At 42.9% G+C, this 15601-nt stretch overlaps 1 protein-coding gene across 3 annotated transcripts in view; it reads right to left on the bottom strand.

Annotated features, from left to right (window-relative positions):
• The window catches only part of R3HDM4 (R3H domain containing 4), a 487584-nt gene that overhangs the window by 405441 nt on the left and 66542 nt on the right, over positions 1 to 15601 (bottom strand). For all 3 annotated transcript variants that reach the window (XR_011303256.1, XM_069647594.1, XM_069647586.1), the window contains exon 2: positions 7419 to 7573. Coding sequence is in view for 2 of the 3 variants with exons in the window: in XM_069647594.1 (XP_069503695.1) it covers positions 7419 to 7573 (155 nt within the window). In the remaining variant the exon portion in view is untranslated. The remainder of the gene's footprint in view (positions 1 to 7418; positions 7574 to 15601) is intronic.

The following is a 15601-nucleotide window of genomic DNA, read 5'->3' as shown; positions in this document are numbered from 1 at the left end:
AGGTCCCAAAACCTGCAGCACTTTAGTGTCCCACTCTCCCCCTCAACAGACCAGGTTTTGCAAGTGCTGTAAATGAAGGTATTCCAGGAGCTGAAGGCTCTGGACAGTGGAAAGCACAGCTGCCAAATACACAAACTGGCACAGGTGTAGGCCTTTGTTTTTTTTTTTTTTTAAAACTTTATTTTCAATGTAGAGAAAGAAGACATCAATTTTAAAAAGCAATATTATATACAAATTCACAGAAACATCAAAAGCAATAGTATCTATAGAAACGAAACCCACCCTAACCCGCAGTTCACATCTCATTGCCTACAAATTCTAATTCAATACAGTTCCAAAAATCTCCCCCATATCTTTGCAAACAAACCATTTTTGCCTTGTCTCCTATATAAATGTTCCTCCATAGCTGCCAAATCTTGCATTTCACTTAGCCACATTTCTTTTTTCTAATGTAGCAACTGATTTCCAATTCCTAAGGATAATTTTCTTACCCACTGCAGCCCCTCTAAATAACCATTTTTTTTTGGCACTGAGATAGGTCATTCAAGAGTCATTCCCCAGAATTAACGTCTCGAAATTAAAATCAATGGTCACTTTCAGGATTTCTACACAAATTTCACAGACATCACTCCAAAACCCACGCACTTTCACACAATCCCACAGCATATGTTCCATCGTACCATTATCCTGAACACATGCCCAACATTCCGGATCATCCTTTAAACCTCTCCTCCATAATTTTTCCGGGGTCCAATAGACCCTATTCAGGATCTTAATTTGTCTTGTCCGTTCAGTCAAACCCAAGGAACACAGTTTGACATTCCCATACATCTTTGTCCAACTTTCCACAGCAATGTCCACACCAATTCTCCGACCCCATTCAATTCTTAGCGAATCATTGCCTTTATATTCGAGTAGAATCTGCCTATACACCCTGCTCGCTAGTCCGCCCTCATTCATCAAAGGAGTAGGCCTTTGTAATCTAAAGCCTTGTGTGTGCAGGATTTCAAAATGTATAGTCTGGTGTGGAAAGGATTCCGATGACCATCTTAAGTGTCACACAGTTTCAAGTAACGTCGCTCCGGCAGAGTCGTTGAGAGATTGCTCGTTTTAAAATCAAAGACTACTATTTAACCCTGCCTTAAATCTCGTGGTTCTGTCGCATGTATGCATGCTCCTCTTCGCCCTCAAAAAGCACCTCTGCAAGTAGGCGATATACATAGGGTGCTTATAAGACTCATTGTTATTTCTTTGGGAACTTCCTCTGGTGCCTTATATCACTTACTTTACATTCTCACTCCATGTGTGGCAACCATTTTAATGGGTGCGTACTCAGATTAACCCTTTCAAAAGGAAAAAAAACCTATTTTACGCATCAATTAAGGGCTCAGATGCATGCCTGTGACCAAGGCACCTCTTCATTGGCTTGTGTTTTAGCTGAAGCAGTTTACTCCCAGCTGCTCGGCGCACACACAGCATGGCAAGAGCACCATAGCAATTGTAGAACCTGCATTGGCCCTGCATGCAGTAATCTGTAGCTATGTGATGCGAATTACTGTGAGGAAGGCATGGTATTGAGCAGTAGACAACAACGGATACATGTTTAAAAAATAATTTATACATTTTGCTGGGGATAGTCGAATTCCTAACTGGACCCCAACTCTAAAACGTGAGTTGTCTCGACCATTAAACAACAAATACGTACAGGTCAGTCTGGTCAAAATAAAAAAGGCCTATACTAGGAAAACCTAAACTTGCCCTCCTTCTCTAGATTACAAATGTGGTAAGGGAATTAAAAAAAAAAAAAAAAAAAAAAAAGGAAAATGGTGTGTTAAAAGAAATTTCAGAATGGCTTCAGTGCCAACTCCTTCCCCAGGTTCAACCCCACAAGGTCTAGAGAATCTCTTAATAAACAAAGGATAGGTGGATGGCACAGTTCGATAAGTCTTGCACACTTTGGCTTACTTGTTCAATCTTTAGGCTTTCACTTTTTGGTAGCTCAATCCCTGCCTTAGGCTTCATGCGCCTTGTCATCAATACTCAGTTCATATGCTCTCAATTTCTTACAGTTCTGCACAAGCTTCTCTCTGCTGGGCCCGAGCCGGTCTTGTTATTCGTGGGGGTTTGTCGATCTCTTTCACTGTCAAAGACATTAGAAATGGAAAGAAATGTACATAGACCTCTCTATGACTGCTTCAACCGCTCTTTTAATCTTCCTGCAATTCACAATCTTCTTTTGCAACACTTGCCTTTTTTGCCTTTTCCAAAGTTCTTTATTTTTTACTTTTGCCGTCTTGGGGCGTTTCACATTTCACATATTTTATTTTCCTCTTATTTAACTTTCTTTCCTTTGATCTACGCCTGTAATATCTTTCAAAAGTTCATAACATTTCAAAGAGTCTTTTGAATGTGCGACTCCTGTCACAGGTCCACTCTGCATGTGTGCCGTTAAAAGAAAAGGATAGAGTAGCAACCTCCAACTTTCAAATCAGTCACTTTCCCTTTAACATCAACCAAACTTCTTGTACTCGATAACTCACTGGTTGTGTTAAATGAATGTCTTTCATCTTTTACTTGCAGCTCAAGGCTGTTACCAACGCCTCGTCTGTTCATCCCAAACTCCACTGTTCATCCGGGAGGGTTGTGGGCCATTTCTTGGCACCCTGAAGGTTTCTTTCCTCTGCTCGCTCGGCTCTGCCGTTCAAACACTCTTGGCTTCCAGAAAGCTTGGAAATCTTGCCTGGCTTTCTCTCGATCCTCTCACTTGTTGATCAGCCCGTTGGCCTTCCAACTCCCACAGACTGGTTAGCATCAGCCTCGGAAGAGCAGTTCCGCTTTGCTCAAAGTGTGTCTGTGTGTGCCACCTCTTATTTTCACAGGGAGACTTAACAAGTGACAGATGTACATTAGTGCCCGACTCTGCCTGGACTCATTACAGGGACACAGCCAATGCAAGTCAGGGGAGGTAATCCTTCGGTCCTCATTCCTCACCTTCCTTGGTGCAGTACTTTTGTTAATACAAGGTGAGAAGGAATTATGGGAGTTGTAGTTTCCCATAAAATAAACAGGGCTAGTGGTTAGATGGGTTGTGGAAAAAAGGGTGATACCATGTCTCGCCATTAGGTGCTTCTCCCCCACTCCCTGAGCACCCCCTACCCAGGAGATCCTCCCTCGCTTGTCCACCCCAAGGGTCGAGATCCAAAAGTGATGGCCTTTCCCTAGCCACCCGATTAAGGGATCCCCGGGGACTAGGTTGTGAAACACCCTTTGGTTTTTCACATTACCCATATGCTTAGGGCATGGGTTAGTACGGTAAATAACTGGTCTTCATTTATGCAACTCAAAAATGTTAAGTCATTGTAGGCCTTCGATCTGCTCCCCATATGTACCCATTTTAAGTGCAGTGCTTTAGCCATTGGTGGCTCTTACCTGTGGCACACAAACACGGATTTTAGTGTCCATGTTCTGTTTTTGTTTTCTATTAACGGGTCTTTTTTGGAAACTGTAGAGTTGGTACACTGTGCAGGAGCAACAAGCCTAGCCACCAGCCTTAGTGGGACTGTGTGAAGTAAGCTCTCAAGAACCAGCACTCTGGGTGTCTGGATGATAGGATACATTATATATACTGGGATTGATCAAGCCAACTGGAAGAAATCATGCGTCTTACAAAATGTAATACTACGAGTACATTCATGCCTGCATTACAGAAACCCAAGTTGTGCAAGTTGGGCCGAGGACTCACAGGCATTATTATATGACCAGAGAGCCTGAAGCCGAGGCCTTGAAGGGCCAAGCTAAAATAATGTTTTTGCTGAGACATTAGTCAAGTTAACTCTTGGCTGTGGTTATGTTGAGATTTGTTTTGCTGTGGAGTGGCCATGCCTCTCAACCTTTTTGTACCCAGGGTAGGTGAAAGACTTTTCTGCTTATGGAGGGTGCGTGCCAATTGAAATGCATTACTGAGTTAGGACCTTTGCGAGTGAGTGGAATGATTTCAAAGCAAGTGTTACCAAAGATCTAAGTGGCTAATGGTGGCCGTCAGTAGAATACAAAGAAGTAATGCTTAATATCATACAACATAAATGGTATTTTACATCTCCATCATAATGTATCATAACATTCATTAGTTTAATAGCAATTTGTGCTGAGATGGTGCAGGCTCATGCTGATGTGCCACCCAGGCCCGTGTGGGATGCAGCATTGCTGCGCCACACCAGCCACTTTCTCGGTTCTCATAACTTGTACAGGCCAAGCAAATCTGGGTTGTGCCGTTTGAGACACTGCATGTATGGACAGTATTTGTGGCGAGTAAGAATGGAGGCAACTAGATGAAATGCTGTTAGTTTTAGCACCGGTTTTAAAATAATTATATTTTGTTTTATGGGCACCACAACTGCCTGCGTTTGTAAAATCCTGTATCCTTTACAACTTCGGTAAGAATGACAGTGTAAAACAGATTTAGTCCACTTGTTTGGGGTGTCTGTATGTTTGCTGAGGGGACATACATAATGAGAGCAGTCTGCTTATTCAATCTATTGAGCAGAAACATTTTGCTAAACAAGCATTACTCTTCAGCCTCCTAACGTTCCCTGCTGCCCTCCTCTGAATTGAGTGAATGGCTGGAGGGTTTCTAAATACAGCCCCAGGCAAAACACTAGGCTGCACCACTATACTAGAAACCCTGCACTGCAACCCCGCTCCAGCTAAATGAAATCATTGCTTTATCATGCAAACACTAGTTTTTATTAACTTTTAGATAAATTAAAAGCATTACATAGACACAGTAAAGACTACAATATTGCAAAACAGTAGTAACTGATTATTTTATGCAAGTGTTCAATGTCTTAAGCACACTCTCCTAGATTTTGCTTCAACAAAAAAATGTATTTCGGCTGCATAATGTATGTGGTTGATAATTTTTCTCTAAATTTAAATAACTCCAACAGCCTGCCAATAGCACCAACCTTCCTTCTTTTACCAGTTGCAATGGACTGAACCTAACAACTATGATCCTCATGGCCACCCTCATATTTGGAAACAAACATTTTGTGGATGCTGAATACCATTTAATAAAGAAAACATTTCCACAATCCATAATTACTGGCTCTAATAAACCATGAGTGGGGCTGTTTTGGATTGTGTACACTGAACTGAATCATTTCTAGGGACTCCCAATTGTGGCAGCTAAGACACAGGGAAAGTAAATTATTTTCCCAAGATCACACAATTTGGACGAGCGGTTGAACCTGAGGTTTCACATCCCATTTAGACATTGTCCACAAACCTAGTGTTTGGGTTGAAGGTGTACAATATAAATCTACTTCATAGAGTGGACTTAAACATACACAAATTGTTAAGGCCCAGATTATCAATAATCAATGAAACTGAATAATCAGAGTAACTCAGGGTGCACGAAGAAACCCCGTTTTTTCCCATTCTAAAACAGTCAGCTGTGCAAGAGCGTACAACGGACATCTCAAAATGGATTTAGAAACGACAAGCTCTTACCCAAAAAATGCATCATAATGACACCCTGATCGTAATCCTAACAAAACTCTATTCTCTAACTTGATAGGACGATGAGTATGGAACATATATTTCTCTATAGGTTGACCAGTTTACCATCGGTCCTTTCACAGCTAATAACTCCTTCTAGGTACATCCTTCAACAACTGATACAATTCATACTAGTTGCTATTGGCTGCCACTGTACTAGAATTGTAGATAGAACAAAATGTATTTAGGCCAGTCATTTGTTTATCTGGCTTTGGACACGATTATGCTGTGCCAAGTTACATGGTGGGGAAGGAGAAATGGAGGAACCGCCAGGATCTCATGAAAGTAATACGCCCAACTCGTTCTCATGCTTGAGGCCCATCTACCATCCTGTTTGTGGCCCTGGGTGTGTCGTCTTGGTGTCTGGACATGCTAGAGATATGGCAGGTGCACTAATTGGGCCTTGAATAAATGACCATTGATTTGTTCACATGAGGGACCGCTGTGTTAAAATAATTTACGCTGTTTATTGGAATTTTCCTGCTGTTCTACGTGTGTGCGCTTTCCTTCAGTGGCCATTTGGGGGCACTGTAGGTTTGTTCATTGTGGGATCGATTAGCATGGTAGCTACCTGCACCTGGTATTCAAGGATGTGTGTGTCTCACTGCTACCAATCGAAACAAATTAACCTTACAATCGTATGCTGTGTGCTATTAGAAACATTATCTAATGCTGTTTCGGGTCCTCAAGCAAACCTTGCTTCAGCGCACCGACCTTGGCATTGCTCTGCTGTCTTGGCTTCGTGAAGCCTGGAAAGCTGTGTGCTAAGCAATTTATGTCTGGATGCAGCATTTCAGAAGTTGATCCGTGCTAATTTTGTTCAAAATAATGGCAGTATTTCCATTTTCCTTCCTGCCATTTAAGTGCTCTTCATGTCCAGTGTATGTTCTACCCGTCTGTTGCACGTGTGTCCGACCTACGTGTTCTGGAACCTCCTACTTCTAAAAGTGTAAACTACCCTATCACACAGTATTTCTACACTTAATTGTGGCTGTTTCTATTGTGGCTATGTGATTCTTTATGTTTTGCTGACAGTTCACTGAACATTTCTTAGTTTGTTTCATCATTCATAACTGGAACCAGATTTGGGGGGGGGATGGTGGGGGCGGTACCTGGCCAGGTGCCCTCATCCCCATTACAGAACCACGTAATAAACTAACTTCACAAGATGTAAGTAGGGACGGGGGTGTTGATATAAATGATACAGGGTGAGGGGAATAGTGAAAGAGGGTTTTCGGGAATGGGAGGGGGGGGGGCCCAAAAATGAAAAAAAACATTTTGCTGCGTTGTTTTGGCCGAAAATATTTGACAAAACCTGGCCAGAAAAAAACTGGCGATCTAAGAACATAGAACCCCTGGTACCGCTCTTTGTCTGTATGGGACTTCATGAGACTAAATGTTGCTGGTGCTGGACAATAATATTTCAGATTCACTAGCAGCGCTTCATGAGAGGACCTGGATAAGAAACGTAAGGATTCCTTTGAAAAGAAGACTTCGCTCACTAAAACCCCCCTTCAGTAATTATCACTAAGACAGTTCCATTGCCAGTGCAGCCCCACCTCCAGCAAAGACTGGAATCCTGAAATCTGATCTCATGAAGCCAGATAAGATTATTTTTTTTCTTTTAACAAAGCATGTTCCATAAACATGTCGGACTGGTAACAGACGTTTTGCTAAATACAGGTGAAGAAATTCAAAGATATAATTCATATGTGAGCATGCCTTATTTTTTCATCTATGCAGCATGCTAGGCAAAGTATATTTACTTCTGGTGCACATTGATTTCCCAAACATTTGTTAGACAAGAGGATATTTACAAAAATTGCACAACCCTCTAGTGGACTCGTAGGGGGTACACTTACTGTTCTCCAGCCTTTGGAGGCTCTTCCGTCCCTTGGCTTTAGGGATGAGGTCAGAGTTGCGAATGGCCCGGTTGATGTAGTACTGCTTCCGCTTGGCGGGTAGAAACCTTTTTGATGGGGAATGTGGGAGGGGTGGGAGGCAGTCATTGATGAGGCTAAAGGAAACATCACAAGATAACTGTCATTGTGTGGCACTTGCACATTTTTTAGAATTACTGCTTAATAGGAAACATTTCAGCAGCCTAGTCATCAATAATGGTCCAGATATTCGAAGGCTAATCCAATCCTAACAATACAAACACTTCATGATTCCCAGCCTTAATTTGATCTTTTTCAAAGCGGAGTGGGTTCCTTTTGGTAAAACAATTGGACCATTCCTAGTTACGTTTTGAAGCCTACCCAACGTTTCAACCCCACATTTTAACAATTCTCTTATATCGTGTTAAGTAGTCTCTGCTGAAGGCCTGCAAGATTAGCAACCTGATCACTCTTCGACAACCCTTTCTCTATGCAGGACGACAAAAAGAAGGGTAAGATATTTCACCTATGCGCTGCTTATGACCACAAGCACTACTGCACCCATGTCGATTTTTTTCCAGACCCTTTTATGGAGAGTGTGAAAATATAGCAACTTGTTTAAGACTTCCAGTTGAATTAGTTTTTAGACACAGCGCTTCAGTCATTGCAGGAAATCCCAAATTATGCTAATTTGACGCCTTTGATGCCCACTTGACAGTACTATCGAAATGCAGCCTTCATATTAGAAACACTGAGTACCTAATCTTGGTGAAGCTGGACACATTTTTTCGATTGACTCTAATGCCTAATCCGTTTCAATCCTGCATGTACACTTCTTGCTAATGACTGCAATTTCCCCCCTATAGTTATATCCCTTAGCCAATTGAAGTCATTTTTTGCATATTCCGTCTGGTATTTCTCTTCTAGTAATAGAACAGGTTCAAACAGGAGAAGCAGCTATAACCCAGGCACAATTCTCATCATTAAGGAAGAGAATTGTGGCCATTACAAAAATAAAAAAAATAGTGCATTTAGATTTTCTTTACTGTATTTGCAGTGACATATAGCCAAGCTTAAAATGTTAAACTCACTGTTGAAAGTAACTAAACTGTGCTGATGAAGAATCCAGATTGACAGACTCACTTAGGTACAATATGTCTTAAAACGGGCTAGCTTCAAGTCAGGATGTAGATTATTCACTTTCAATGCAATGGGAGGTTCATTTTTTTTTTTTATAGATTTTCCTGGAAACCCTAATATTGAGCATACTGGAAGATTGGATATGGTATATATATACATGGTTGCTTGCAACAAGGGATCAGCTAATCCTAGAACTGGTTACAGTTATCAAATAGGATTCATAACTGATAGCACTTATTAATTATTCATATTTGGGAGTACACATGGAATCAAACTAGCTAATATTTTCTGTTATACCATAGGATGCACAAGTAAAATTGATTTTCTAGAACTGAGTGGAATGGACCCATTATTGTTGTAATCTACGTGATGGTTGGAAGCACATTTAGTGATGTAAGAAAGGGGTATGATACTCACCATTTACGTATCATTTGGTTTTAGTTATTGGTCATGAGGGAATAGGTGTCAGAAATGCTCACATATAAACAGTATCTTGTGTCAAAATCGTGTTGGGAGGTGCTGGTCCGTGGTGTGGGTTTGAAATCCTAAGTAGAAAACATAGGTAAGTGATACAAGTATTGTGTGTTCAGGAAGGGAACTGGGCATGGACAAGTGTCAATAGGCAAATCAATATGGAGCCTTTTTGAATGATTTGTAGTATTCTTTAATATTTATTTATCCCTTCTGCCTCACCATTTCTCCACTACGACTGTTCCTTCCTGTAACTAGCGCCCAGTTGCCCATGGGTTTTGCGTGCTGCTATGAATGCATAAATAAAAATAAGGGGGGGGGGCGCTGTTGCGCTGCTGTGAAATGGCTGCCACCTGAGAGTGCTCCGACGGAGGCTGAAACATCCTGCAGTATTTATCCTGCCTTTATTGAATCTACCGTAGCTGGAAGCGGTGCACTGTTACCCTGATCACTGCATTGCGACCGAGAGCTTTTTTCGGCCCGGGAGGTCCTTTCCTTGAGGAGCGACAGCTATGAGCCAGTGAGGTCTCAGGCGCTGCACTCCTGAAGGGCAGGCGAGGTGCCACAGTACACTGCGTGGCGTGGCTTGCAGCCCAGCCCGTTACACATCTCCGACCTCGGGGAACACAGAACATTATCCTGCGCCCGTCGCCCCACAGGCGTTGCACGAGCCACAAGCCCAGAGCCCTGCTGATCGTCGGGGGGAGGTCTGTGGGGGAGAAGCAGGATCAGACCCATCTCCAGAGCTCGAGTGAGCGGGGCTGTCCCTCAGACTGGTCCCCTCCGGGTGGCTCCACTGCCCGGAGCACTTCGGCCAGCCGACGCCCAGAGCCCCGATGTGATACAGCCTCGGATATGTGGTTCATCTTTTTCTCCCGGGCCACCCCCACCCTGTGGACGGCATTTGTTTGAGGTGGTGGGGCGCACCACCTGAGGTCGAGTAAGGAGGTGAAATATTGCAGGTGCCACCAGCTGGGGGTATACCTTGCATGGGCTCAAGGCAGTACCAGCTACACAAGGGCTGGATAGGTACAAGGCAGCATTGACACTGGCGGTGTCATCCATACAGAACCCAGCGAGTACACAGGGTCGCCGACACTGATCCACGGCTGGGCTTGTGCGTCCTGCGCTGGTGAGGTTACCCGCACAGACCCAGTGCCTTCCTCCGCAGTGGGTGCACTACTGCCTGACTAGCATGTGGGCAAAGCAGTGGGGCGCTGTTCCAACATGAAGTGAGTCCGGGTGAACTGCCCCGCAGGGTTAACTACTATTAACCCCCCGGGGTAGTATATAGCCTTAATGGGACAACTCCTCCGACAAGGCTGACACTGATGGGCTCCCCCGTTTGGCCTGGTTGGAAGGGACACATTTGGAAACACAACAGCTCTGGGCCCAGGGCCGGCCTTGGAGGCAGTCCCGCATAGTGTGCTGCTCAGTATCCTGTTGAAGGGCCTGCTGATAGAAGCAACCCATGCATCGAGGGAACGACCATTTTAGGCTTCAGAGCTGGCTAGAACCTGAGACAACTAATACCCCCTCCTCCCGCCACACTCTGAGTACACCTGTATCTGGCCTCATCTATTTGTGGGAGTGAACCCTTGCACACTCTTCAGAGAACTCTATGGACCCGTATACAATCCCCTAGCCACACGAACAACGTGGTTGACCCTGGGGGTCCACCGGCACGCCCTTCAACTAGCCAGCATCGTCCATCACGAGGTAGCAGTCTGCCAAAATCGTTAGTGGGCGAGAAGGGAGTAAACAAAGGAAAAGTGGGACGAAAGATTTTAAAACACAAGAGAAGAAGGTGGGTCCGCACGGCACCCCTGGTGCGGCCACCAATCGTCACTGCAATATAGGAAACCCTGAGAAGCAGACTACAATGGACCAGTTTGCTAAATTTGATCAGAACTCTCACACCGGCGGAAATGCCAGGTCCATCCCACCACGATGTTCCTGCTCTGAATCAGACATTATTAACGTTGAACAGTACAGACAACCTTGGGGACAAAATAGACACATCGAAAGGAAGTAGCGAAGACTAGATGACCATTGGTCGTGGGACAATGAATAATTAATAAGCAATATCAACTCATGCGAGTTCTGCATAAAGCAACCAACTAGTAGGCGGAAAAAAACAATCTGAGGGACCCCAACGTGTGAGGGATTTTGGGTAAACTACACGTCCCGTTAGGGATAGTGTTACATTGACGCCTATGTCGACGTCTCCTTTCGATCTTCGAAAGAAAGATGAGATTACGACAAGATGTCGGACTATATGCACAGCATGTGATTTTAAGTAGACTAACAAGCATCAGAAACAATATCTTGTATCAGGCATATTCTGAAACTTTCTTTCACTCTGCTCAATAGTCAAGAATATCCAACCCTTGCATCCGCTTGGTTCGATATAAATTCTGTATTCAAAAGTGCTTGTAACTGCTTTCAGTTTGCTTGAAATCAATGTTCCTTGCTAGCTTGTTATACGCGCCTGCCAGCCCGCTTGTCCCCCTTCATGGTTCACTCACTGGTTGGATCTTACGGCCACTGTGCAAGTTCCTCGACCACCACAGGTTTTCTTCTGCCCGTGCGGTACCTCGTGTCCTCCCCCTCCCCCCTCAGCAGCTTCCCGTGGCTCTGCTCACCCAGCGATGCTCCACCTGCAGCTCAGGACCTTAACGACTGCTTTGCTCGATCGTGCTGGCCTCCGATACAGGCGGATATGTGTATTAACAAAATGAGGATGTTAGTTTGATTGTTTAGTATTTATTATGCGCACCAGACCATAGGGTATAAAGTAGCAGGAGATATGAAAACGTACAGCTTGGTGCAAAGTTACAGGTTACAGAATGTCATACATGTGAAAGGTTAACAAGTAACAAGGTTAGTAAGTAATAACTGGGTGCCTTCCTAGTTGGTTTCTTCTCGACCCAGGGTCAAACTGGTGTTTGAGGAATTTAAGAAACTAGCACAGAAAAAGCTGACAACCTATTAAGGCTTGATGGATAGAGGGTTCATTATGAAAAGGAAAGGGGATACCACCTCTCACCCAAGGACGTCCTCTCCTCCTTCCCCAAGTCTCCTCCACCCAGGTGATCTTCCCTCGCATATCTAGCCCAAGGGTCAGTATCCAAGAGCGATGATCTGATATATAGCGCCTCTACACGTGTTTCAAAGCGCGTCCATTCTTTTCCATGGCCACCCGAAGAGAGGTTACAGGGGGAAAAGTAGTGAGGACGCCCTCAGGTTCCTCACACTACCAAACAAATTAGGGTGCTCAACAGTTGTCAATGAGTCCAAAAAGAAGATCAGTCCAAGTTAATCAAACATGACCCTACCACTACAAAAACTACTAAGGCACAGGAGAATGACTCCATTCTCCTGTGAGCTGGTTTCTCAGCAAGTTTACTTCAATAAAGTATTCGTCTGTATCTATTTGGAACTACTTTTTGTATTTGGTTTATTACAAACCTTTCACAATTATTAACAAAGATCAAACATAAATAAATAGAAATCATACGTAGAAAAAGAAAAAACCAAAAACCAAGACAAAAGAGCAACCCTTAAAAGAAATCTAACTTAAAAGCAGCCTCCAAATTAGGCAAGCATTACATAGAGAATATTTTAAAAAGCAAGTTTGAACATAAAAACATTACGTCTCATTAGCCATCCTCTTTGTTCAAATGGTCTAGCATTTTAAGGGTTTGTTCTAAAAATGTGACTGTTACAAAGTTTATTCTTGGTGTTCGACAGTCATATATTAAACTCCACCATTTCTCAGAGTCTAGCCCACATTGATCTACGATATTACTATTCAAGTACAAATTTCGGAGTTCTTTTAGCTTTGGGCAAAATAGCACCGTAATTATAGATCTCTTTGCTTACGGTTTGAAAATATTCTCAAGTAATCCGGTATAATAGACATCACTCCACAATTTATTTTCAGGAGTGTATGAGTTTTTGACAATGCTCTTTTTGTTTCAGTGTTGGACCAGTCCCTCTGCCCATAGCATTCTTTTGACAGCTATTGGGTTTTCTGCCAAAGTTTGATTCTCTAGACTGGACTCTTAAAATGTGCTCATTTTCTCTTTTCCAATCTTCAACTACCTATTCTTCGAAATTGTTGTTTTCACAGAATATTTCAAATTGGGGTGGCATCAAATTGGTCATTGTTTTTCTATACAGCATCAGCTTATTATAGCGGATGTACACACGTAGAGCAATCAGGCCGAGTTCATGGCGAATTACCGACATTGGTGTCGCTTTCGGTAACGGTAGGATATTTTTCCAGAATAACCCTTCTAAGCTATTCCAGAAATCCTCTGGAATATTCATGCAGGTTTCTCCTCCATAGGTTAGTGTTGGTATTACTTTGAGCCTGTAGAATGTTATTAAAGGTCGGAGGGAACTTTTTCCGTATCTTTTATTGATGATATTCGCTTGCGCTATTAGTTGTTTTGTTTTCGTCTTTAGGATCCTTTTCCAGGGCTCTTCATTTTTTATCCCACTTAAGGTATCTCATTTCGTTGCATGGTTTTATTTGCGTTTTGTTCACTGACCATTCCTCATTCTTTATCAGTATTTCTGACTTGTCTGCATTTATTTCTCAGCCTTTTTTTTCTATATATTTTGTTACCTGATTTAGAGCCCTTTGTAGACCAATTTGTGTGTGGTTTAATATTATTAGGTCGTCTGCATATAATAGATGGTTGATGCCATTTAGGGCCTCATCACGAGTTGGGCGGTAATGCCGGCGCTAATCGCGCTGGCACCATCTGCCCTACCGCCAAACCCACCGGCGCTATTAGAGCCGGATCACGGGTTTGGCTGATTTGGAAATCCCCATTGAGCCCATTCAGGACGCCCCATTCCCCATTGGGCACAATGGGGAAATTTCGCGCTCATACCGCTGGTGGATTTCTCGCCGGCGGTATGAGCGCGAATATTCAGCGGATTTCCCCCCAGCTGAGAGCCCTGATTTGGCAGACCCTTAAATCCGGCGGAAACAGCGCTACCGCCGGATTTAAGGGTTACCGCCAAACTCGTGATCAGGCCCTTAGTCTTGGTGGAAAGGTTCTACTGTTTTCCAGGCAGTATTGTAGATCTTCGATATAAAAGCAGAAAAAGAGTAGCGGATAGCGGGCAACCTTGTTTTAGGCCTTTTGTTGTTTTTATGTCATTTGATAGGTTGCCACCTTGGTCTAATTTTACTCTTGAGGTTTTAGCATACAGTTCCTTGATTGCTTTCAGGATATCTGTAGGACAACCTTTAGAGGCCAATTTTTCCCAAATAGGTCTTCTATTTACACTAGAAAAAGCTTGGCGCAAGTCAATGCTGGCTGTGTATAGTTTGTATATGCTCTTTTTTCATCAATCCTAATATCAGGAGATTTAAGCTACACCCTACATTTTCAACAAAGCCCAACTGCTGTTTGTCATAGATATTTGTATCTTTAATCAACTTTTTTAGTTGTTTTAACAAAAGTGTAGCGAAGATTTTTACAACACAATCCAGCAGGGCGATTGGTCGGTAATTTTTTGGTTCCATTCGATTTCCTTTTTTAAAAAGAGAAACAACAATGGCCGACTTCCATGATTTGGGGATTTGTCCCAGCTTGGTGATTCTCTTGAACAGTCTTTCAAAATAATGTCTCTCGATCTTCTTTTAACACCGCGTTCAATAGGCCATCTGGCCCTGGGGCTCTTGAAGAACTTGCTTTTAGAATTAACAACTTTATGTCTTCTTTATCGCAGGGGATATGCCAGGATCCGGCTTAATTTTCGTTTGTATTACTTGCCAAGTCCGGTTTTTCTGTGTCATTGAATAATTTTGTAAAGTGCTCCATCCAGCCAATTTCTGGGATGGGGTTCATAAGCGCTGCCGATTGCTTCTCATTTAGCAAATCCCATAATGTCCTGCTGTTTGTGTTGTACATGGCTTTTTGCATGGCTTCAGCGTCCTGTTGTAGCAATTGTATTTTATGAGATTTCTGCCAATTCTTATATTTTTGTTTTCTTTTCCGGATCAGTTCTTTTGTTCCTTTGATCTTTTCTGTTTTTAATACGTATAGATCCTTTCGCAGTTGTTTCTTTTGTATCATCACCTCTGGATCATATGCATGGCTTTTGGTTTCATATATTTTCCTGTGCTTTGTTTAAATATCTGTAGAGACGTGTCATATTCCACAGACATTTTCTCTTTGGCTTGCCACTTATCCGGATTTTTCAATACAGTGTCAATGTCGTTTCTTTTCAACCTCACACGATTTAATCCAGATTCTAGCTTGACTTTGGTATCCCATACCTGGTTTGGTCTGATCTTCCAGTGAGAAATCACAGCGATAATTGGCTTGTGGTCGCTGTGAATTGATGGTATTACCCTGAAGCTCTGGATTTTCACGAACAGTTGTTCGGAGACTAACATATAGTCCAGTATATTACTCACATTGCCATTGGTCCAGGTATTGGTGGGCGGGATGTCCCCCTTCGTATTTCCGTTTAATCTATGCAATCTCCTCGATTCCATTTCGTCGTTCCAAGTTTGTCTACGTTTA

The sequence above is a fragment of the Ambystoma mexicanum genome, chromosome 1p, assembly GCF_040938575.1.
Source record: "Ambystoma mexicanum isolate Mex_15411 chromosome 1p, UKY_AmexF1_1, whole genome shotgun sequence".
In the NCBI taxonomy this organism is placed as follows: Eukaryota; Metazoa; Chordata; class Amphibia; order Caudata; family Ambystomatidae; genus Ambystoma; species Ambystoma mexicanum.
Note: the sequence above shows the minus strand (reverse complement) of the source record. Positions and strands in the feature narration are given on the sequence as shown.